Genomic DNA, 25940 nt, shown 5'->3' on the forward strand with positions numbered 1-25940 from the left:
GAGTTTAGTTCTGTTTCCAACCCCGACGAAAGTGGGTTTACAAATCGCCGCGTTGTTTACATTGAAGGCACAGCAGAAAAGCAACAGCAAAAGAAACACACATACGGACAAAAACAACAAATGCTTTTGAGAATAATCAATTCCCAAGCAGACACACAGAGAGAAAGAGACCCGCACACAAACCAAAGACACAAGAGAAATGTTAGTAGATTTAAGAGTGTTTACATGGCTCTGTTAATGTCATAGAAAAAGAGAGGGAGAGCGGCGGCGGTGTCAGTTGTACGACGTTTGCTTGCTTATTTCTCGGTTTCTGTTTTATTATGTTGTGTGTTGTGTTTCCACACACAATTTGACAGATTTTGTTTTATTACGCGAGTTAACCAACGACAACACGACGACGTGCATATTTTCCAAAGCAAGTGAAAATTTTAGTTGAAAATTTCATTTAATTTGTTTTTCCTTGGTTGATTTTCACCATTGAATGGTAAATTTCTTTGTGGATAAAATGTAGAAACTAAAAAAAAAAAAACTTTTTTAAAGTATTGAATATATTTAAATGGAAAAATTTGCAAATTGCAAAAATTATTTTCGTTTTTTTTTTATATATTGTGTCGGTTTTCGTTCGTTTGCAATTTGTGTTAATGGCTCGCTGGCTAAATGATTGGAGTAAACAGCAAAGAAATGGAAACTTTGTTTTTACTAAAAAAAATTAACTTTCATGTGAATTTTCATATGTTTTCTATTGCAATTTGCAAGTGTTTGGCATTAGCGTCGTCGTCAACGTCTTGCCTAAGCATTTTGTATTATTATTTCTGGCTTTATCATTTATCGGATTTTCTTCAAGTCGTCCGTGCCGTGTTATATTTGTGAGCGTGTTTTGTGCATTTCATATTTACAGAGTTTCTTTGGTTACGTTCGTTTATTGTATATTTCCTCTTTATGCCTGCTTCGTTCGTGTTTTCTTTTTGATTATGGTCGCCATTTACGCGTTCAGCCGACCGACCGACCGATTGAAGACATCGTTAATTTCCGTTTTTGTTACGTTTCCTTTTCACATTAAATAGCAAAAAAAAAAAACAATAATAAAACAGAAAAGTTGATGATTCTTCGGCGTTGTCGCCGCCACCATCGTCTCTGTCGTCGTTAAGGCTTTGTAGTTATTGTTCTTTGGCCGTTTGTTATTTATTGTTTTTCGCTGCTTCAACTTGAAAATTGTATTCTTAAAAGAACATGGCCGTCACAAGTTATTGCGGTAAACAAATTTTGCTCTCCACTCTCCCTCTCAATGGTTTTGTTCAATTTGCCATTCAGTCTTGCTCTCTCACACAGATTCAGTGTTTTTGTTTTTGATAGAGAGGCTGTTGACTGACTGGCTCTGAGTTTAATGTTTTGTTACATTCTTCCTAAAAAATTGGAAATTTGTGAAAAATGTTTAATTGTAAAAAAAAATGTTTAATTGCAATTTTAAAGTGTTTTATTCATAAAAATTATGCATATTGTTGTTTCTTTGCCTTCTAGATATTATTTGCATATTTATAAGACGAAATTATAATTTCTAAAGTGAAAACAAATGCAAAATTTTATGCAAATTAACTGAGCAAGAAACTCCTAATAAAAAATATCAAGCCACAAGCCAAACTTAATGAAGATAACATAAGAAGAATCGAAAAAAATTGACAAAAAAAAAAAAAAGAAAAGAAAAGGAATAAAAAAACTAGATCAAAAAGGAAAATTGCAAGCAACAACAAAGCATCATCAACAATTCACCCTAGTAGTGCTAGTGTCACCATCAGCAACAGAATATTACACTAACAGTGGCCGCGCCATCATATTCGTCGCTGTTATTACAATAAATGTCAATTGCATACCTAACAGCATTTATTGTTTGTTGTGTGTGATTTTCATTTTTTGTTTTATTATTACACCGCCCCCTTGGAAATTCTTTACGTACGGCAGCTTAAACATCCAGCAGCTCAGTTCCCCCATAACCAACAAGTATCGATATACAGCAACACATTGATGGGTGTTCTTTGAAGCAGTGAAGAGAGGCAGGGAATCACAACTGTCAATCTGTGTTGCTGCAGCAGCAGCCGAAAAAAGCTTATGCTTCCATAAAACGCAATTCAGGATTACAATTAACGCTTCTTTTGAGTTTGACACAAGATATTGTTGACTGGCTTATATTTGCTTTAAAAAATGGTAAGTGTGGGTGTTTCCCAAAATGCTGTGCAGTAGGCTATTTTTTATTTAGATTTTATTCTGTTTGGAAAGCTACTAGCGAAGGTTATGCAATTGCATCCATATGTCAAGCTTGTTATTGTATGTGTGAGATTCTTATTGGAATCTTGAGAACATCCTATATTGGGTTTTAAGGAGATTTATCTCTTTTGCAAACCTATCGGTTTTAAACTTTTTTTAGTAAATAGACATTTGGCTAGTATTTTAGTGAAAACTCGAAAAGTTTTAAATTTTTTGGAGGTAGATATTTTCCCTTGATTACGGGAAAGTGTTTACTTGTTGGTGGACGGAATCCAAAATCTGGGTTCAAGCCTCGGGTTAGACACAGATTTACCTGATATGTGGAATATTGGTATTATTTGAAAGCTAATGATAAGAGTTTTCGATAATAATTACGTTTTTTAGGCCCGAAGTTTTATTCATTAAGTTCATGCATTTTTTCTGTGCCAAGATTGGGAAATTGAAAGTTCCAAATGCCTACGTGGTTATAATCAGGAAATCGAAACCATATAGAGTTTGGCCGGTACAACTCATCCGTGTCGCAATCCAATTTTTAGATTTGCGGCCTTCGCCGGTTTGTACAACGTCCACGATTTTCTAAGTCCTCGTGCGCTATGGAAGTTTATTTATTCAAAAATAGCATATCTGAAAATCTTAAAAAAGTCTCCATGTATGCAAAATTTATAAAAAATGCTGTCTAGATTTTAAGAGTTTTCTAAATAATATAGTTTTCAATGGCCATTTGATGATGCATCCAACAAGTGGTACTGAGTTAGAGTATTCTGTTTCCATTCCATGGTAACAGTAGTTTGGAATCACAATTGAAACAGTCTTAAATATATCTCATTTAGGTGACATCCTGCAATAATATTTGGTATTCGTAAGATCTCACATAAATTCTATCTTATAGCTTAAACATGAAACACAAAATAAGTCAAAGAAAACGATGGAGAATTTTTGGCAACTTTCGTTTCAAAAGACCACTTCCACAAATTTAGATTCAACATCACAGTTGGATCCTAAATGGCGCTGCGTCCTTATCTATTGCAAAGATGTAAATATTAGGGGCTTAAATCAGTTTAATCGGGACTATTATTTTATAAATAGAACTGCGATTTGTTATAAGACAGGCTGTGAAACCATCCAGTCAACAATCCAGAAAATCCCTCACATTTAATTATTATATTTTGAGAACGCTGTGTATGTGCAAACATCACCACATAATTTCATTAGAAAATCTCGCAATAGACCTCAAAGTCATCGAGGCAATGGGCCTTAAATGTATCAAGTCATACACTGAATTTTCTGTATAACTTTATAGAAGAAGCCTTATATGACTACAGGACATTTGCTCAAAACTACTTTTCGTTAAGGACTACTACTTTCTGCTTGATTGTACGTATTTTTCCCTTCCTCCGCACATTCACAGTTTTAAAGAATGGAGTCAATAAAGAAAATGACGAATTATCTACACAGACATTAATTATGAATAACTAAATAAGTTGATACAATGATGGATACTTAAAATCTTAAAATATTCTATCACAGATGTTGGGAAGGGGAAGTGAAGTATTATCGTGGGTGAAGAAAATAAAATAAAAAAAGAAAACTAAATTTATTCTGGTAAAGGTAGGTTGATACTCAACACAAAAATATATTCTTTCTCTTTAAAATATTATAAAAAAGTAAGGACAGATTGGTCCGGATTTCATTCGAAATTTGAGACTATCACTAAACTAACTGATCTAGAATTTTTTAAAACTATTTTTAATATTTTATTGACCTGCATTTTTTTTATATAACTCGTAAAACAGTTCTTCTCAAAATTAACAATCCACTTTTAACCAATAGCACACACATTTATAAAGGGCCTGTTTCTGTATGACTATATGAAAGTGTATGCAAATTGAAAACACAATTCCAAATAAGTTGTTCATATTTTTTTTAATTTAAATTCGGACCAACGTTACTTAAAGTTTTCTTCGTTTTTTTATTTTTTTTTTATTTTGAAGCTAACATATTATCTGTTGCTCTGAACAAAAAAAAAAAAACATCACTTTTTCCTCAATTATGAAAATAACTATCGAAAAAGGTAAAATGCCCTTACTCACAACACACATACCATCAAATGAGGCTGGGAAACCCCTCGTTTGTTGCCACGGCCTACCCCTATTTGTTTCTTATTATGTTTTTTATCTTGTTTTGAGTTTCCTTATTTTTATACTTCATTTTCACACACTCAGGAAAAATGGTGGTAGAAACAGGAGCCAAAACACAACAGCATCTGTTGAAAAACCTGACCTACCAAATCAACAATGTATTGTTGAATGATTTTGGTCACAACCCTAGACATTTCTGTTTGTCGCAATGTGAGAGACAGTGTGTGCTTTTCTCGATTGTTTTCTTTTTTCCTATGTACAAAAAAAAGAGATAATGTGTGAAATGTTTGGAAGATTGTTTTTCATCAGCATGTACACAGTAAAGCGAGTTGGTACTTTGGTGCGTATACGTATTGCAGAGTTTCCCAATGTGTTGCTGGCGATGAATTGGCCATGACAATGCATGACAACACTGTTGCACTCAAAGAAATTTGTATATTTTGTCAAACATGGGAATCTCAAATAGTTGAAGGTTGTTTTATTTAATTATTATTATGTATATAATTATTAATATGTAGGTTCTGGAACATAGCTTATGTGCAAAATTTACCTAAAATTCGACGTACTCAGTCGACGTTTTTCACCACACAATTCAAACATATGTATTTATCTGGAAGTTACCCAAATGCGTCGTGCTTACAACATTTCAACATCAAACTTTTTCAATATTAACATTTGAATTTTTTTTATTGAAAATATAAATGAAAATGCTAATCCGGACCGCGATGCTGCTCCATAGTATTAGTCTTTAAAGTTTTTTTTTGGGAACCTAATATAATTTGTAAACGTTTACCTTTGCTCTTTGAAAAAGTTGACTTACAACGGCAGTCAATCTATACATTTACCAGTTTTCATAGTTTAAGGTTATTGATGTTTTCCTTATTTTGTGGTTTATTGTTGTATTCCTTTGAATACAGTTATTTAAGGTGCATAATATTTATGATGAATAAAGGTAATTTTGCATATTCACTTGTATATATATTTCTTTTTTTTTCGTCCTCAATAGTAATTTCTAAATTAAAGTAGACACTCACTGCAAAAATGTCAATGTAGATTTACGTAACGGTATATTTTAATGTTTCTAATTCTCTGGCTACATGGATTTAATTGAACTATCAAAAATAAGGTGTCATCGGTTTATAAATGTTAGGGACACCATAAAGTATGCCAAATATTAGAAATCTTAGTCGATTAAATTATGCTATACAAGGTATATATTTATCCTCATTTAGATATAGCTCTCATACAATAATATCTCCTAATATTCTTCGACCAAATGTGTTCTAATTTGACATTTGATGAGTTCAGTACAATTAATTCTTGTTTTTCTTAATACTGGTTTCACCCATATAACCTGCCGATTTGAGTTATTTTAAAGGATTTTCAAGGTTATAAATCCTTTGTCAATAAAAGTCATATTTATGATTTTATTTCCTATTTACAAGTACCGCTTTATACTCGTTATATCATCGTATTTAATACATTTTCAAACTTCAATTATTGGTATTATATAAAGGTCTTAGCAACATTTTCCAAATTAAAAGTAATTTTGAATTCATAACTTTTAGGACCATGTTGAACGGGTATTTAGTTTTGTCAACCTCATTTATTCTAGATCAGGATTAAAACCTGTAAACCACATATTAAAGCGCATTATTTGGGATAATCTATGAATCTCGTTTTGGTTTAATACTACCTTTAAGAATTAGTCCTTTTGCATGTTTTGTTACAATTTCTACCGAATGAATTGTAATTTGATATTTCAAGTTTTCAGTGTTGTGAAATCTATACCGTCAATAACTGTTTAACTGAATTTCCATTAGGCATAGCTGCAATTTAAAAGTACGTGTTTCGTTGCTTTGAGAAGTATTTTGTAAACGATCTCAAATCAATAAGAATTTTCAATTTCAATGGCCTCTCTTTTCAATTTCAAGTCTACACAAAATTCCATATCAAAAAACATCTTTCGATTTTTTCAGTTTCGCGACTTTTTTTAGAGGTTTTTCCTCCTAATTTTCTTTCGTATAACCTTTCCATTGTAATTACAAATGAACGGAAGTCAAATCGGCCCAGCCGTGTTTAATTGATGTGTTACTAGACTTTCAAACATAATCTTCTTTATTTTGTCAAATATAAAGATTTTAAGTAAATCGCAAAAAAGGATGTTGTTAATTTTTATTTGCATAAAAACATGTTGCAGTTACTTTTGTCTCTGGGCAATTCGTTACTTTGTAAATAATAAAATTGTTTTTATACTTTTTTTCAACATGCAGTTGCACCTAACGAGACTTATAGGAAGATAAAATGCAATACATCTTGTTTTTCAAAAACAATCTCTTAAGTATCCTTCGCTTAGGTAACTGAAGGTGATGACGAAAGCGACACGCACACACTTTTAAGGGGGTAACGACAACACCGATTATTACAGGCTCTGTCAAGGCGAGTAGGAAACTGAAACGATGAAACTTACTTCGACACTGTCCAACTGTTTTCGGTGTTAGACATAGGCTTATGGGGAAGCAAATTATGCAGTACTTGCTTTCATTCAGTCCAGCAGTCATTCTCAAATTATGCAGTACTTGCTTTCATTCAGTCCAGCAGTCATTCTCCACTTGGCCACAAAACTAAAAACACAATTTTTTTTAAACAATAATCTCTTGAACTTATGGCTTCGCATTTTGGGTTTTTAGAAAATAAAATGTTTGTCTTCAAACATTTTAATGCTTCATTATTTAACCATTTTGTAGATATTTTTCATTTTGTGCACAGGGACGAATGATTTTCTTTATTTAAAAATTTTAATTTAAATTATGTGAAAAATCCAAGGGATTATAAAAGTAGAGTTAAACAAGTAAGCAAAGGCTACAGTCGAGCGGGGCCGACCGTTGAATACCCTACAACACTATAATAAACGATACAGTTTATATAGGCGAGATACTCGAAAGAATTCCACAAGATATTGTGACAAATAATAAAAGAAAACCATCAGGTTTCGTTCTCTAATTTTCGAATGGTCTTCCTAGATCTGGAACCAATACTTCCCAAAGAACTATAATCTCTCAGAAGTGGCAGGACATTGTGAAGAAGTGAGTGACATTTATTAATGGTTTTTGACTGAAATGCATCTATATGAGATACATACATTTGACTATATTCTTCAATGAAATCAGCGTTAACGAAATAGTCAGAAGTGCGGCTTTCCAGTATTTGTGAATTCTCCAAAAAGTCACTGGAATGGACATTTTCTTATTTTGTCTATAAAAGTTGGCAAACTATTTCAAACATTGAATATTTTTGGATGGCCATCCAAAACTGCTTGTCTTTTGCAATGTTCGGTAACCCCCATTCAAATATGCGTGAGGATCGGGCGACAATTACGACCTGCTCACAATTTTGCAGTTTTTTGGTCCATTTCAACTCCGAAATATATGGCGATCATCTCCAAAAAGAGTAGGCTTATATTCTGACCCTCATCTTATCCCCATGCAATATTTCGTAAGGATCGGGCCATAAATGCGATCTGTTTATGATATCCTGCTATCCTACCTACTTAGTTTTGTTAGCTGCAGAAATATTACCAAATGTTTAATTCAAAATGAAAATATGCCAAAAATATGACAAAATTTAAAAAATATGAGAAAATGTTACAAAATCAATATTTTTATCGTTAGAGGGATATTTTTATGCGATTTTTTAGACGTTTTTTCTTTCCTGCCAAGAAGCCATTCTGAATTAATTAGAACTGTCGAAATCAGTTCAGCAGTTTTCGACATATAAGAGATCTTTCAAGCATATCTTCTTTGATAGACATATATATCGCACATATTTTGCTATATATCCCAATTTTTGGATGTTAACATCAATGTAAAGGTTAGAACTAACCTTGTCATGGCTTCGTGATTTCGCCGGGATTTAAAATATTCACGGTTTAATGAAAAATGTTGAATTTTTTCAACACAAAAGATATGGTCTATTTTACCCGCTAAATATTATCCGATGACCACCCTAATTGGTAGGCTTCTTCCCCGCCCTAAACTCTAGCTACATACGAAATTCCGCGTCGATTGGTCTATAATTGCGACCTGTATATTTATTTCAGTATTCGATATTTTTTCAGTACTTGGTCCATTTCAACCCCTAAACAATTAGCGATCATCTCCAAAATAAATAGGCTTCTATTCTGACCCTAACCCCATCTCCATTTTAAATTTCGTGAAGATCGGACCATAATTGCGACCTGTAGAGTGATTACAAATTAACATGGACAGACGGACGGTCGGACATACATAGCTAGATCGACTCAGCTCGGCGAGCTAGGAAGATCTAAATATACTTTCCTATATGGGAAACCAATATTTCGAGGTGTTACATAAATTCTGGCCCAAACCGACTAATTTTTCTGTAACATTCATTATTGGTTAGTTCTTAAAAATTAACAAATGATCAGCTTTTGACATTTACATTTGACGATTTTCTCCTTGAAAGCAGTTCTACGAAAGGGACATGTACACTCCATATGAATTATGAATTGTAAAATCAAATGATAGAAACTCAGGTCAACAGATTAATTCCAATAAGTTTGTTCGAAGTATGTATAAAGGACCCAAAAATATATGATTTGCTTTATATCGGAAGGGATGTCTACTTACCTCCCTCCGTTGGTCATATTGTTTTAATTCTTTCTTATTCATTGATTATGCTGGAAAACGCGAAAACCTTGTTCTGTTTGAAAGTTTGTCTTAATTATGTTTTAAAAATAAAAATTTGAAAAACCGAAGTTTGTGGAAATGGGTGCTAAGATTCAGAAGAAAATAATTACTTCTACAGAGTAGTCTTTTCGGTTTATATGTCCAATAGAAAGACATTTTTTATAGCCTGAAAACCCCAAAATGTCCTTTAGTTTCAAGAATAGAATTCCGACACAAAGCCAAACTGACCCACAAAAACATTTTGTGGCACGAACAGAGATTCTTACCAATAGTCTTAACTTTATGCATACAGCGTTTGAATATGTCAAAAAGCTGGCGCTGGCCTCAAACACACACACACACTTTTCCAACTTCATCTTGTTCTTTGCATTACCAACTCTAAAGAACACAAACTCCATGGTCGAGTGACAATATAGACAACAAACTCTCACACCAAAAACCGGTTTCAAGGAGTTTGTTTTAGCACATAAAACCAAGAAAAATATAAAGCAAAGCATAAAAGCTAAAAGAGCAAACAAGCAACAGCTAGAAGAAACACATGCTTCGTTTTTTTGTTTTTCTGATCCAACCATCATCATCGTCATCCATCTATTCACAATGCATACAGCAGCAGACATATCAGCAGCATCCAACTTTCAATATATCTTCATAATGTGCTACATCCAACAACCAAGTGTTGCGTTTCACCGCTGTGCATGGGGTTGAGTGTAGTTGTGTATGCTATCAATGACTTTATATTTGAGCTTAAAAGTCTACCCTACTGAGGAGTAACCAACAAAAGAACTTACTGCATAGTTACAGTATTAGCTGTCATCACCAAGCTTTAAATACAGCTATCTGATTCAGATTTGTTGTTGACCAAAGAAATGAAAATACAAGGGATACTAATTTGCTAAGTAAAGGAAATCTTTGGAGGGAGGGTACATTTTTACATCTATGCATGCACAATGTTTCGATAATTTGATTAATATTTACCCTTTTATCTTTTTTCCAGTTGACGTAATGGGAAAACAAAGGGACCAATCTGTATTTTATTGATCCGAGATTTTCGGTAACTGAACACATTGAGAACATCTCATACACCGTTTGTGGGCGACACCGCTTATATATTTTTGGACCATGTCAACACGGAAATCGACAACAGCCACTTCGACAGTTCAAGGGACGAAGGCAGAAAATGCCACAACGACGACAGCATCATCAGGAACGGGAACAAAATCGCTGGACACTAAAACAATTAACACCACAAATACACAGAATACAACAAATACAACAACTGCATCAAAACAGGAAACGACGACAGGAGGAGGAGCTGGCACCGCAGCTTCAGTAGAAAAGAGTGGAAACGAAAATTCTGTTGAAACAAAAACTTTCCAACAACGGGTAACAAGAAATTCGCCCCTCTTATTGCATTCTCCGGGCTCTTCTGTGGTAATAAAAAAGGAACCATTAGATCCCTCGGATCCCACAAACAGTGAAAGTGAAGAAAGTAGTTCCTCGCATGCAGGAAAGAAACAGAATATAATAAGAGGCAGGAAGTCCATCAAAGATCATAAAGAAGCTAAGGAACAACAGGAAAAAGAAAAAGAGACAAAAGAAGAAAAGAAATCTGACTTGGCGGACACCAAGGACAAAGAGGACAAGTCTAAGGAAAAGCAAGAGAAGAAAGATTCAGGGGAATGTAAAGAAACCCCAAAAGACCAAAAAGATACAAAGGACCAAAAGGAACCGACAACAACAACAACAAAAGAGTCTTCTTCTGCTACCAACAACACCACCAGTAATCGCTCTACTCGCAAGTCAACGGCCAGCCAGGAAAATTTAACAACTTCCTCGTCCCGCATAACACGACAACGACAAACAACGGCCACCGGCGGAGTCACCACACGTTCCGAGACTCCTCCGGCAACACGTGCTGGAAGTAGAAGTCGCACTTCAAATCGTGTAAAAATGCCACTACCCATAATAGAGCCCGCTACCACAGTTACAAAACGTAAACGCTCCGTCGATGCTGAAATGACTGCCACCAATGCCCGCAAGGCATCGAGTGATGAACCCGGACCAAAATACATTAAAATTGAAGTACGTGATCCCGAAATAGACGGTGATGAACCCATGCAGGCTTCTCAAACAACCACTGCCAGTAACGAGAGCAATGATGATACTCCAATACTCGACAACATAAAAATCAAAGAAGAAATCATGGATGAGGATGAAATTAATGTGGCGACCTCGGACTCTACCACACCCACAACAACTACAGATAGTGCAGTAACAGCATCTGCCACATCCAACAATACACGTGGTAAGGGTCGTTGGGCTTCGCGTAAGTCCAATACTGGGGCCACCACCAACCCCACTGCATCAGCCAATTCTAACGCCGCCTCGCCTTCGACCAGAGCGACTAGGCAAACCAAACAAAATTCGCCAACAAGAACAAGCGGCACAGTTTCTGAGCCCAAGAGAAGACGTGTGACCTCTCAAAACAGAAGCCTTCTCAAAACCAATCAATCAAAAGGCAGCAACACCGTTAATGCTGACGAAGAAGAAGATTCCAAAGACAGCATGGCATCATCTACGAACACAGATGATATAGTATTGTCTCAAATAAAAACGGAAAAATCTAACTTGGAATCAGAAGAATTCATAGCTGTTAACGAAGAAGAAAGCAAAGACGATGCGTCGGTGATCAAGCCCAACGATAAATCCAATACCACTGAAGATGTGAATAGTAAATCTAAAGACACTGTTGCTGTGACCGTTGATTTGCCTACTCCTCTTACGGTCGATACCGAATCTGTACACACTGAAAGCGCGGAGGCACAAACAACTATAGTATTGACCCCTGTGACAACAAGTTCTCCACAATCGGTGGCTTCTGGCTCCGAAAAAGCAGCATCCTTAAGTCCTGCCGACTTGGTAAGCGAAGGTGTGTCGGAAATAAGTGTACAGCAGTTTTACAAAAAACCTAAGTTTTTGGAAAACAATTTGGGCATTGAAGAAGATCCTAAGTTGGGTAACATTGTTCAAAAAGCGGTAAACCAGGAGGCGGGTGCCACAACATCAGCTACTAGCACTGCCACAACCGCAGCCAACGTAAGTGCCGTGTCAAAGGTTAATGATGACCGTGTGCCTGAAGATTCCTACTCCAATGAATCGATGAAGGAAGGCACGTTACGTTTTGACGAAAGTGTAGATGAGCGGAAGTCTATTTGTCAAGAGGATGGAAATAGTCAAAGCTCCGATGATAAACTTACACCGCTTGTTGTTGAGGATGATGATGAAGATGAAGCACCCGTGGAGGAGTTGGAAGGAGATGAAGTTTTGCTGATTGATCCAAAGGCAAGAGTAGAAGATGAAACTGAAGATATTAACTTATCAGATTGCGGGGATAACCACACAGACTTGACAATCGTTGATAAAACCGAAGTCACAGGTGATTTAAACAAATCCAACAGCAACGTTGCTACCTTAGCTGATGAAGAACAAGAAGAAGATGAGCTGACGATGGAGGAAAGTGAAACTATTTCCATGGACAATAATGCCTCCGTGAATGATGATATTACCAATGAAATTGAAGAAGATGTTGATAATGATGAAGATATCCCAGCCGAAATCGATGATATTGAAATAGCACCAACAGCGGCAGACACTTTAGACAACAAAGCTGAATCTGAGTTGAGTGCACCGCTAGTGCTTACCGAAGAATCGCAATCTTCCAGCGATCATTTAGTCATTGATGACAAAGAAAATATTGAAATTTCAACTGATGACGCTGTTGTGGATGAAAATAAGGATGTGCTGGCTAAAATTGATGCCGAACTTAAGAAAATTGATGAACGCCACAAGGAAAAGTTGAATGCCGCTCAAATTGCAGACAAATTAATTGTGCCAGTTGAAGTTACAGCCGGATCCGAAGAAACAACGGTGACCATAAAGGAAAATACTATTGAAAAACCAGAGCCAGCAATTTCACCATTGGACACAGTGTCCATGGATGTTGATGACGTCATAAATGATATTAAAATAACTGCCGAAGATGGTAAAATCAATTCAAATGATGCCGATATTGCAGATTTGGAATTAAAACTTGATGATGAGAGCACTTCATTACTAATCGACGACATTAAAATAAATGAAAATGCCAAAGTGATCGAAGAAGCTGTAGATGCTGTAGAGATGAAGAAAACCCATGAGGCCGAGAAGTTTAGCAAGATCGAGGAAAGCGTGATTCCCGAAGAAAAGACTGAAAAGATAGAAAATGAGGATGAAAAGACTTCGCTTGAGAAATTCGAAGAGAAGCCAAAAGTTGAAGTTGAGGTAAGTTAATTATAGATAGTGCAAAACTTATAATATATTTTCAATGCAATTTTAGGTTCCTATTGAATCAATTCTGCCAGACGATGGCCCCTTCAACGTCAACAATATTGAAACAGCAGATGTTAAATCTATCCCCTTAACAAAAGATGATGATGCCACATCCATGAAATCGGGCCAATCAACCAATTCTTGGATGACCCTAGATTTCGAGAATGACGATGAAGAGTCGTTGAGGAAAAAAGAATTGCATTTGCAAAATCTGGGCTTGGTAACTCATAAAGCTGCCGAAAAACGCCGTCTCGAGGTCATACAAAGCTCTGCAGCGGCCGTTGAAGCCAACAGAGCTGCCAACCAGCAACACGGCAGTAACAAAAGAAATGGTAAAAACTCATCTCATGCTGCATCCACCCATCACGAGTATACTGGTACATTGAAAACAATCATCAAACTTAATCGTAATTCAACAGGTGGTTCTACTAGTGGCAATAATGGTCGCAAGTCCAATGCCGCCGGTGGAACATCATCATCGTCGTCGTCTTCGGCCGCCAACAAAGAACAGCAACAGAGACGTCAATCACTAAAAATGACATTCCAAAAGAGTCGGGGACGTGGCCATGGCTCGGGCTACAGCGATCGTACGCCGCACGACCGTGAAGGTCATGGCGAGGATAATTATTATACCATACAAAATGAGGTAATATTTGTGCTGATCGCGAAAGTTGACACATTTTAATGGGGATTTGTTTTCTTATTTCTTTTATTTGCAGACTGAAGGTGCGCTTCACAAATTACATTCAAAAACCACAACCTGTACTACTACCTCCAATACTAGATTAGCTTTAAACCAAATTAACAATAACAGTAAAACTACTACTACTACTACTAACAATACTAGTTGCAATTCCTTCTCCAACACTAATTCTACGTACGCTAGAAAATCATACAATTACCGTCACTCCAACCATCATCAGTATAACAAATTTAGTGCCCATTCACAAAAAATGGGTGTGTATTTTAGTGTTTGTGTGTGGTGTTTGTAACATAACCCTGGGTCCATAATAATGTAAAAAAAAAATTATTTACTTTTTTATTTTTTTGGTGTCGAATCTCAGGAATATGTCTGTTTCTTTGTTTCTATTTTAGATTTGAATTTTCTCTACTAACAGCTAACAATGTAAAGACTTTGATGAAACACATATACCAGTTATGAAAAATTATCATTAAGTTGAAGTGAAAATCTGATTACAGACTTTTGCACTCAAGGCAATACATCATCAAATTCTTTACGTACCATTACAATTTTGATTATGTTCAAAAGAACAACCTAATTTGCAATATAATCCCCGAATTCGCCTGACCACCACCCTTCATTGTTTTCTTTTCTTTTTTGTAAATATCTATGTGTGTGTGTGTTCTTAACTCTATGGTATACATTTCTCAATATAGATTCTTCCCATTCAGAATCACACGATCACCAGTCCACAACATCAGGCATTTCCACCAAGAAGGATGATAAGGAAAAAATACTCATACCCGAAAAGGCATCATCCTTTAAATTTCATCCCGGACGATTGTGCGAAGATCAATGTTTTTATTGTAGTGGTAAATTTGGGCTTTATGATACTCCCTGTCATGTGGGTCAGATAAAGTCGATGGAAAGACAACAGAAAATATTGGCAAGTAAGTTAATGGGTAAAAGATTAACTCGCATTTCTTCCATGAAATTCTCCTATTTGTTTTTTTTTTTTTGTTTTTTTTTCAGATGAAGAAAAACTTACTGTCGATAATTGCCTTTGTGATGCCTGCTTCCGTCATGTGGATCGTCGTGCAAACGTACCGTCGTATAAGAAACGTCTATCAGCACCCGGTGGCTTGGAAACAACTTCGAATGGCGTGAAATCTGCTGATAACCAACAGGACTATGACCAAAATGAATCTGAAGCTGCTGTTGCCGAACATTATGCCTCAGCATCTTCACACAGCTGTTTGGTAACAGGATGCTCAAATCCAGCCGCACACTCCTTGCGCCGTAAATGCATACGCAAGAGTGTTAAGAAGTTCTTGTTGAAGTTTGAGGTTCCAACAAACTCACCATGCATTTGGTTGTGTCAAACACACTACGATACTGTGATCCAATGTTCGGGTTGTGTTTTGTGTAAGCGTCGTTTGGGTAAAAACCACATGTATCACATCACCTCGGACACGGATCGTCTCGAGAAGGCTTTAACGGAAATGGGCATTCCCGTGCAACTGGGCATCGGCACAGCTGTTTGTAAATTATGTCGTTATTTTGCCAATCTCCTAATGAAACCTCCGGATACAACAAAATCTCAGAAGGCCGAATTTATTAAAAACTACCGAAAGCGGTTGGTATTGCACTCCTCTGACTTTGCAGCTCCTATCACAACCCACTCATTTGTTTTTCTTTTCTTTTCAGTCTGTTGCAATTCCATAACATACATGATGGCAGTAACGATGCCTCTGAAGCTGATGAGGACGACAATAGCAATGGTCCCACACCCAACAATGAGAACACTGAATCACATCAACAACAACAAAAGCAACACCATGATGAAACAGCCCAAAAATCTCCGCTGCCTGAAGATGATGGTTCTTCGAATCAAAAGGATCTCCTGTCGCCTCTAAATTCTTCACATTCCGGAGAGGATGAATCGGCAAAAGGCAATGCCAGTGTGCGAGAGAGTACTAGCGAGGCAATGGATCGTGAATTCGAGAATGCATTAATGGATTCTTCAAACTCATCGACATCAAACGCAGCTGACAATTCGCCAAGCGAAATGTCTAAATTGAAAGCCATCCTGCAGAGTAATAGTTTGCCTGTGGAGAAAGCGGCCAGCACAAACAACAGTTCATCCTCTTCCTCCTCCGACATCTCAAATGTTTTGAGAGCAAATCCCAACATTTCAATGCGAGAATTATTCCCTGGTGAGGAAGATTTGGGTTTACAGTTCAAAGTTCCATTTGGCAGTAGCGCCAGCCAAAGAACTCCCGAGGGCTGGACAAGAGTACAAACATTTTTACAATACGACGAGCCTACACGACGGCTTTGGGAAGAGTTACAAAAGCCTTATGGCAATCAAAGCTCTTTTCTTCGCCATCTAATTTTGTTGGAAAAATACTTCAGGAATGGTGATTTGATTTTATCCGCTAGTGCATCAAGCAATGCTAGCGTTTATACGCAAACCGTTCGACAAAGGTTGACGTCTTATGATAAGGGTCATTGTGGAGGACTTCACCAAGAGGTTCCCTCAGATAATTCATCCACAAGTACTGCCAAGGAAACCAGCAACAAACCTAAAGAACCCGAACCACAAATTCCCACCTTCGAAATCAACGAAGACGATGATGACGACGACGACGTTGAAATCACAGAGGTGTCCAAACTTCCGAAATCGCTACAGTGCAGTAATAACAACAGTCCAGATAAACAAGTTTCGCGCTCAAGAAGTCTTTCGGTAGACAAACTCACTAAGCAATTGAGTACCAATGCTGTAACAATTACGGCACGTCCCAAGGATGGGTCAAGCAATAAGCGCACTCCCACTCCATCGCCTCAGAAATCATTGCTTAAAGACACTCTAGCAGGAAATACAAATAACAACGGCAGTTCGAACGCTGCAAATCTAGCTGCAGCCAACGCAGCAGCAGCTGTTGCTCTGGCTGCCTCTACGGCAAGCTCTGGTGCCCCAAGCAACAGCCGAAGTATTTTGAAATGTAACCTCCTGGGAATTAATAAGGCAGTTGAGATTTTACCCATCAACAACTCAGCTACATCGTCTGCTGCTGCATCCCAGCCAAACAAAACTGGTAGCAATTCCACATCACACCCCGCCCCACCACCTCCTCCTCCGCCAATGGAATCAAAACAACAGAAGATACTAGATGTGGCTAACAAATTACTGGGCAATCAGATGGATAATAACTCCTCTGCTGCAAATAAAAATGCTATTTCTTTGCTCAGTTCTCCACCGGAATTGGTTAGTCTTCAAAGGAGATCTGCTGGTCCAATAATGACTTCGGCACCGGCTGCTGCGCCTGCGCCTCCTGCCCCTTCGGGTGTGAACCCTAATGCTAGCTCAAGTAATAATAGCAATACCAACAAACGGCCTCAATTGAATAAGCCCGGAACATCAAGGCCACCTCCGAATGTAGTTGTTTTGCCAGACACATTGACACCACAGGAGCGGTTGCAAAGTAAAACGTGGCGCCCAACCTTGATGCCGGTGGAAGAGAACCTGAGTATGCTTAAGAATGGGCCGCTCTATCAGACGGCAGATGGCAGGAAATTGCCAGCCCTGGTTCAAGTGCAGTCGGGTGGTAAACCCTTCCTTATCTCCATATTCGACTATAATCGTATGTGTATTTTAAGACGAGAAAAGTTGTTACGGGATCAGATGCTGAAGGCCACTAAAAAGAGGCAAGAAGCCAAACAACAGCAACAGCAGCAGCATCAACAACAGCAACATCAACAGCAGCAACAACAACAGCAGCAGCAGCAACAAATGCATCAACAACAGCAACAACAATTGCAACAACATTTACAAAATAAAAATCTGCAAAACATGAACAAGAATTTCAATTCCACGAATGCAGCTGCTGCAGCAATGAATCAACAAAGGCAACAACAACAACAGCAGCAGCATCATCAACAGCAACAACAACATCAACAACAAGTTACCCAGCAGCAGTTATTACAACTGCAAATGCTGCAACAGCAAGCGTTAATGAAAGCCGCCGCTGCCAACAACAACCAAACAACCAATTCGCAAGCGGTAGCACGATTTCAAGCGATGACTCAGAAACAAACCCCCACAAGCAATATCTCCACCATACCACCACTACAAGCCTCCATTAATAGCAATGCCAATTTCTCTGCCCCCATAATGCCTCTGTTGGCCAATGCCATAACAAATGCAACCAACAGCAGCAACATTAATCCTGCCTCCAATTCCATGAACAATACCTCCTGGCTGTGGAATAATTTCCCCGACTCCAATCAGCTGCTACTTAATGGAGCTTGTGGTGGAAGCGGTGGTGTTGGAAATGCGGGCGGCGGTAACGGTGGTCCCTCCAATATGATGCCAAAACTACCGCAACTTCTAGCGAAACCAAATCATCCCAGTAATCCCGCCTCATTAGCTGCCCCGAATCACATCATGAAACAGCATCAACAACAGCAACAACAATTGCTGCTCTCAAAAATTCCAAAATCTCTGACAGTTATACCACAACATAAGCTAATGAATCAGGCAACGGCTACAGCGGGTGCCAATGTTGCTGGAAACTCATTAAAGGAGTGATGATTATTGAATTGTTATCGGGCGGTAAAGCGTCGTAAAAGGCTTCAGAAGAAACACCTAAAAGGAAACCGAAGGGCTTGCACGAAACATTGTCGTAAAACGAAGTAAGTCAATGGCAGTTGTTTATTGGAAAAATCAGGAATTTGTCGGTCTAAAAGGTTTGAGAATCGGTATTTTGAAGGAGATGAATGAGTTCAAATTTATGTACACATGAAAGGGTTTAGGGTTGAAATTACCATCAAAGTTAAAATGCCTGAAAAAGTTAACACTTTTAGCTTTCACGTCGATCGGTTATGGAGTCTTGGTTATCAGAATATCTACTAAATTCCTAAATTGTCCTAAATCTTTGTTCGCTTTTTTCGCAAAAAAATCCCATTTGGGGTTATCCATATAAAAAATCCTGAAACTCAACCTTTACAAACCCGAATTCATACCGCTCAATATCCTTAACTCAAAAACAACAAACCAAATGTTTGTTTAGAACATATTAGTGGGTTATACTAGCATCTGTATGCCCTCTGTCTATAATACCTAACATCCCATCTTCTTTTGGTAGAACTATTGCAAAGTTCTAATTATTTCAAATTTAAATCCACAACAGCTGATCCAACCACATTTTCGAATAAGTGAAATAAAATCTAGTTCTTGATTTTATTCCTCACATCAGTAACTTGTCCCCAAATACTAGATTTTCTACTAATTTCTGTATTGCGGTTCGACTAGTTCCTTCACGACGATCCAAAATTGTTTTTGCTTGGCGGGTTTGAAGCGTAATGGCAAAATAAAACATTTTCAGCATGAGCCTGGCTGGGAGCAGAACACACGTCCTCGTCAACCAACGGAAAGTGTTACCGGCGTCTTAGCGTTTTAATCTACAACACGCTTATAAAACTTCCCAATAGCATCTAATATGCCTGTTGAGCCACTTAACCAAATGGGACTTCGCTAGATTCCAAATTTCAGTGTCATGTTATCAAAAGCTCAACTCGAATGGGAAAATTATCGAAAATATTTTAGATTTTCCATGCAGATTTTCTTACAGACGTTGAGATCTTTGCAAGTCCTTCAAATCGAAAGTTGCCTCTGTAATTTAGTCCATTATTTATGCCTCATTTAATTGACCTCATTGTCATGAAAAGAAATTTGCAGCTAACCAAATAGCTGTTCAGACATCCAAGCATTTGATACCCGAACCGTAAACCTTGAATCCTGTACAAGTGTTGGTTATCAGCAGGTAGTCCATATATTTGAGGACCTTTCCACTATAAAAGTTTAGAGTTCAATTCATGATCCACCAAACAAATATTGTTTTCTATTAATTTTTATACCCTTGAAAATGCGCCATGTAGGTCCAAGTTTTGGTGTAACCCCCATATAATGGTACCTCCCAATTGTCGGTATTTTGGTTATTTAAGCGACATTATTCACCGGAAATGTTTCAAATTTGGTATTTCAAGTTCGTAATGTATACTGCAGTCTATGACAGAAATTTGTCTGTACAGGTTCACGTCTTCGTATAGCCCCCATATAACGGTATTCGCTATTTTGATGATATTAGCGACATTATTTACCAGATTTTTTTTTTAAATTTGGTATTTTAAGTTCCTAATGAATACTACAGCCTAAGACAGAAAATTGTCTGTACAGTTCGACGTCTTCTTATAGCCCCCATATAATGGTACCGCCAAATATTCGGTATTTTGATGATTTTAGCGACATTAATAACCGGAATTGTTTCAAATTGGGTATTTGAAGTTCGTTATGAATACTACAGCCTAAAACAGAAAATTGTCTGTACAGGTCCACGTCTTCTTATAGCCCCCATATAATGGTACCTCCAAATATTCGGTATTTTGATGTTATTAAAAACATTATTCACCAGTATTCTTTCAAATTCGGTATTTGAAGTTCGTAATGAATACTGCAGCCTGTGACAGAAATTTGTCTGTGCAGGTCCACGTATTTTATAGCCCCCATATAATGGTTCCCTATATTTGGTATTTTGATGACTTTAATGACATTATTCATCGGAATTGTTTCAAATTTGGTATTTGAAGTGCGTAATGGATACTGCTGTCTAAGGCAAAAAATTGTCTGTACAGGTCCACATTTTAGTATAGCCCTCCCTATATAGCCCTAGTACCTCCCTATATTGATGATTTAACTACATTATTCATCGATTTATTTTCAAGTTTCGCATTTGAATATTGTAATGGCTTATAACAAAAGTTGCCTAGCCGTCTATTAGACCCTAATATAACGGCTACATTTGGTATTTTTTAGATTTTAACAGAATGTTTAACTGATTTTATTTTTTTGAAAATTACCAAATTCGTTCCAAATGGTGGAAGGTATTCATATTCGGCCGGGCCGAACTTACAGCTTTTTTACTTGTTATTTTTAAAATATTTAATTCAACTATTCGTATTTTTTATTTCAGGTAAAAGGAAAGACTTTTTTTTTTGGATGAGTTGAAAACTTTGCAAAAGAACAACAACAACTAACATAAATGTGAATGGAATAAATTATGAGATGCAAGCAAAACAAATCTAATTACATATTCGTTTATTTTACAATATACATACAAACTTATATTATTTATCATTTTCAAACAAGATTATTTTATAAGGTTCACAACATCAAAATTTACCACTCCACTGGAAGTGAATTAATTATTTAAAAGAGCAAAATTAAAGAAAAATTGTTAATTACAGAACCTCATCTTAACAAAACCTGTAGAACATAAGCAATACTTAAATATTTAGATTTACATGCAAAAGCAAAACAACAAGGTTTTAAGAAAACATAAATTTAAGGAATAACAGTGCCTAACATTACAGCAACAAAAACAAAAATAAAAAAGTAATAAGAATTTTTTTTCGAAAGTTTTCGATTTGTTTAATAAAAAATACCTACAAATTACATACAAATTAGATTTGGCTAGAACAAACATGACTAAGAAGAAGCCTTGTTTGGTGGCAAAATGTTATGGAAAACAAAATAAAAATTTATACAAATACCAATATATATTTATAGTTAAACATATATTTTGAAAACAAATGTTAGCAGGTTACAGAAAAGGCCTCCATAGTATAGTCATTAGTGGTTAAGTATTAAAAGATATATAACATAAACTTATGTATTTACTTTATTTAAAAACAAAATTTAAAAAAAGGAAACATCAACAACAAATTGAAAAAAAAAAACACTGAACAAATCATACAATGATTTCATATATTATAATTATTAAAATAAGAGATAACTAATTTCTTTATATATAGAAAACTATAACATGTATACATGATATACTTATTTATAGTATATCAACTAGAATTAAACAATATTCATATATGTATATGTTACACAAGACGTTATTTGTTTAAAATTTCTTTAATTAACTCTCTTTTTCTTGCTTAAGTTTTCATATATTTTATTTATATAAATATTACATATATCAATTATTATTTCAATATATTTTAGGATTTTATAAACATATTACTCTTTTTGTTAATACACACACAACCACACATTTACATATTTTGAAAAAAGCAAAAAAAATAAATTCACCACACATATTAATATGTTTATATTTTAAGAGTTTTAATTGTTTATTAAAAAAAGAGAAATGAAATGAAATCAATCAAAAATGAACACACAGATTTATTAGTTTAACAAGAAGAACAGTAATTTATGAAATTATGAAAGAATAAAATACACGTTTTTATTTTTAAATCAAACAAATTTGCTTTATATTTAAAAAAGAAACGATAGAAATGTTTATATTTGTGCACACGTCAGGTGCGTAGTTATGGAAAAGTAATCGTTAAAAAGGAAAAATCTTAAAGAGCCGATGTTCGATTAAAGTAAATTGACTAATAAAGAATCAGAGACAATGTAGCCTTTTTGTGAAATTATGGATGTCGAAGGGTTCCGTGTCTGAATGCACACTAAGATCATGAGTCGAAAGTTCACCCAATGCTCGTAGTTTTTTCTTTCAGCAGGAAAGTGACACAGTCCATGAAGGAAAACCAAACCCAGTATCAATTTTCAGCCCGCTGAGGCAAAGCCCAATAAGAAAATATCAGGATCAAGGGATCTATTGTTTTACAAAATTGCCAACAATGATATGTTCCAGAAACTGCAAGAATCTACTAGCTTTGCAATTTGTTTCGATATCATAAGAAAAAAATGGCTATCGTAGTAAAAAAATTACATTCTTGCAGTTCTGGAACAAAGCAAATATGAAGCTAAAAAATGTTAACTGTTGTTTACAAAAAAAGTTAAAATATTCTCCATTTTGGATTTTAAGTTAGAAACAGATTAATCAGTAAGAATGCAGAAGTACGTGCTACTGCAACAACAACAATTATTAAAGGCAATTGATCACCAGACAAAGATATATAACAGGACTTTTATTCAATAGCACTGTGCAACAAATTTTTTTTCAATAATTACAGTGAAAATCCTGCAGATTATGAAAGTAAAAATAAATTCGCTCATCTTCCACACATTTATGGAAATTTTCGGATTAAGATTCCTCGAAATCTTCCGTGCATTTTCGGTATATAGTGTCGTCGGGAATATTGCAGAGGAAAATTTGGGTAGAAAATTGTAACCCACAAGAGAGTCAATTTTTATTTTATTTTTGATCAAATTATTCTCGGCTTGTTTCCGAGTTGACGCCTGAAAGTAACTTAACATTTCATTTTAGGCAAAAGGTGTCAAAAGAAAAAATATTCTACACAAAATGTCACTACAAATCTCTGAATTAACTATATATCAGAACAAAGGTTTTTGAGAAAATTACATTCAAAATATACGTCCTGCAAGTGAAATTTATGTTTTTTTAACAAATTTACTTTCACTGTTTATTTAACAAGTTTCCAATCCGAGTAAAAAATTTCCTTTATAGTTAATTTTAAGGGGAAAGTGTCAAAGGAAGAATTATTCTAGATCAAATTTCATTGTTAGTCTCGGAACAAAAGAAATTTGTAGACTCAATATGTACCACGAAAAAATATCAAGTTTTGTCAATCCTCGTTTATTTCTCAAAATGTTGACATTTTTTTTCAAATTTGCTGAAAATACTTTTATAATTACACATAATTAAACAGCCAATTCAGGTTGTGGACAATTCCAAGTGGATTTAACAGAACTCGTTTGTAGATCAAAAGCCCAACGAGGTTTTGGGTTTTAGGCCAAAAGTTGTTAAGGCCTTCATAACCTTTTGACTGTAGACAAAGGGACTACTATAGTTTGAGATATATTTCGCAATATTTAAGATAGAGCTTTAAAATTTGATAAAGATCTGAGGAATACATCCAGAATCATTGGTACAGAAAATGTGTCATATCGGTCGACTTTATGAAATATTTCCATCTAAGACTAACTCAGATTTCAAGGTTATTTTCGTTTCGGCCATGATTTTATTTAATTTCACCAAATTATGGCATTTTGAGTTCTTATTGATTAAATGATCAATAAAGGTCCACCTTTTGATACATATGACCAGTCTTGACCATATATTCCATATTTGTTGATATGTTTGGCCTGTCGATTTTATATATAAACAGGATATACCTGACCAAATTTGTTTTGATATCTTGCACCGTGGTCTCCCTAAAGAGTAATTGTTATTGTCTGTTGAATTGAAAATAGGGGATTTTAGGTCTTTTGACTGCGAGCATATTCTTGTCAATTCGTCGGCTTTCTCATTTCCTTCAATATTACAATGATCAGGTACCCAGCAAAGCCGGATAGCAGTATACAGGACTGTATCAGAATTGATTTTGGAGATTTAATAGCTTTTAGAGCCGATTAGAAAGTCCAACAAGCTGGCATGGGCCTGTCGTGATAATACATTTTTGACTGGTTCATGACTAAATAATTAAAAAGCGAAAACTGATTGAAAGTCCAACATTTCTTTTAAAATCAAGATCAAAATATCTTTAACTCGTTACACCTTTTTATACACTCCATCATTCTATGGAGGGTATATTAACTTTATCATTCCGTTTGTAACTCCTCGAAATATTCATAATAGACCCTACAAAGTATATATATATTCGGGATCAGCGTAAAATTCTTAGACAATCTAGCGATGTCCGTCTGTCTGTCTGTTGTAATCACGCTATCTTTCGAACGAATTGAGATAGAAGGCTAACATTTTGCATACATGCATAGTTTACCAGTAGTCAGGTTAAGTTCGTAAATGGGCCATGTCGGTCACGTTTTTGTATAGCCCCCATATAACGGTACCTCCCGATATTCAGTATTTTGATGATTTCAGCAATATTTTTCACCGGCATCCTTTTAAATTTCGTACTGGAAGATACTAATGGGTACTACAGCCTATGGCAAACATTTTTGTATGCAGGTTAAGATCTTCGTATATCCCCCATATAACGGTAACTCCCGATATTCGGTATTTTCATGATTTCAGCAACATTATTCGCCGGAATCGTTTCAAATTTCGTACTGCAAAATCCTAATGGGTACAACAGCCTATGATAAAAGTTTTTGTATGCAGGTCCAAGTCTTCGTATAGTCTCCATATAACGGTTTTCATTTATGTGGTAGTTTTCTTTTTTTTTTTTTTTTTTTTGAAAATTTTCAATTTCATCGAAATGGTGGAGGGAATTAAAAGTTCGGCCCTGCCGAACTTAGCTTCTTTTTTACTTGTTATCACTCTAAAATGGACATACAGAAATTCATTTTCATCGAACACTTTTCGATATCGAATGCAAAAATTTGACCCTGAATTTGTAAACAACTTTGATGCATTTTATTCCATATTTGATTTATGATTGAAAATTCTACGAAATCCTGTTTTTTTACTCATATCATATTTGGTATTTTTTTAAATATTTTAATTTAAACTGTCAGGCTAAAAATATATTTTTGGCTTGTGGTTATACAGCTAATATGTTTTTTTATGATTCTGAAATTTTAATTCAAATAACGTATTTTTCAACATTCTCAACATAAATTTATATATTTTGTATGTATATAATACACAAGAGAATTTAGAATATATAAAATAAACTATAAACAGAAATGAAATAAATCAGGTTAAACAAAACAATTAAAAAAAAACACAGTTAAAAGGGTAGATTGAGCAAGGACAATTGTTATATACATAGATACAATATGGTATAATATAAGATATATAATTAGTTTTAACAAAAATTATT

The 25940-nt window shown here is 35.6% G+C and overlaps 1 protein-coding gene across 8 annotated transcripts; it reads left to right on the forward strand.

Annotated features, from left to right (window-relative positions):
* Window positions 1–25842, forward strand: LOC101893881 (protein split ends). 8 transcript variants are annotated; one of them, XM_059118594.1, is made up of 10 exons: window positions 1–201; window positions 1519–2199; window positions 10101–13426; window positions 13482–13806; window positions 13894–14120; window positions 14194–14431; window positions 14873–15106; window positions 15189–15792; window positions 15864–18851; window positions 21188–25842. In XM_059118594.1, the coding sequence occupies exons 3-9, from the start codon at window positions 10226–10228 to the stop codon at window positions 18745–18747; spliced, it is 7713 nt and encodes a 2570-aa protein (XP_058974577.1). In that variant the 5' UTR covers window positions 1–201; window positions 1519–2199; window positions 10101–10225; the 3' UTR covers window positions 18748–18851; window positions 21188–25842. The 8 variants fall into 8 exon arrangements, with proteins under 8 accessions (XP_058974577.1, XP_058974569.1, XP_058974576.1 ...); XM_059118586.1 differs by having other exon boundaries at window positions 13482–14120; XM_059118593.1 differs by having other exon boundaries at window positions 13482–14120; window positions 14888–15106.
* Window positions 25843–25940: the final 98 nt, after the last annotated feature.

The sequence above is a fragment of the Musca domestica genome, unplaced genomic scaffold, assembly GCF_030504385.1.
Source record: "Musca domestica strain aabys unplaced genomic scaffold, Musca_domestica.polishedcontigs.V.1.1 13, whole genome shotgun sequence".
NCBI classification, from domain to species: domain Eukaryota; kingdom Metazoa; phylum Arthropoda; class Insecta; order Diptera; family Muscidae; genus Musca; species Musca domestica.

Excerpts from the sequence above, each read along its gene's own strand:
- LOC101893881 (XM_059118586.1), top strand. The coding sequence starts at position 10,226 with ATGTCAACACGGAAATCGACAACAGCCACTTCGACAGTTCAAGGGACG. Across the intron at positions 13,427-13,481 it reads AGCCAAAAGTTGAAGTTGAG|GTTCCTATTGAATCAATTCT; the intron begins GTAAGTTAATTA and ends ATGCAATTTTAG. Across the intron at positions 14,432-14,872 it reads TGCCCATTCACAAAAAATGG|ATTCTTCCCATTCAGAATCA; the intron begins GTGTGTATTTTA and ends TTCTCAATATAG.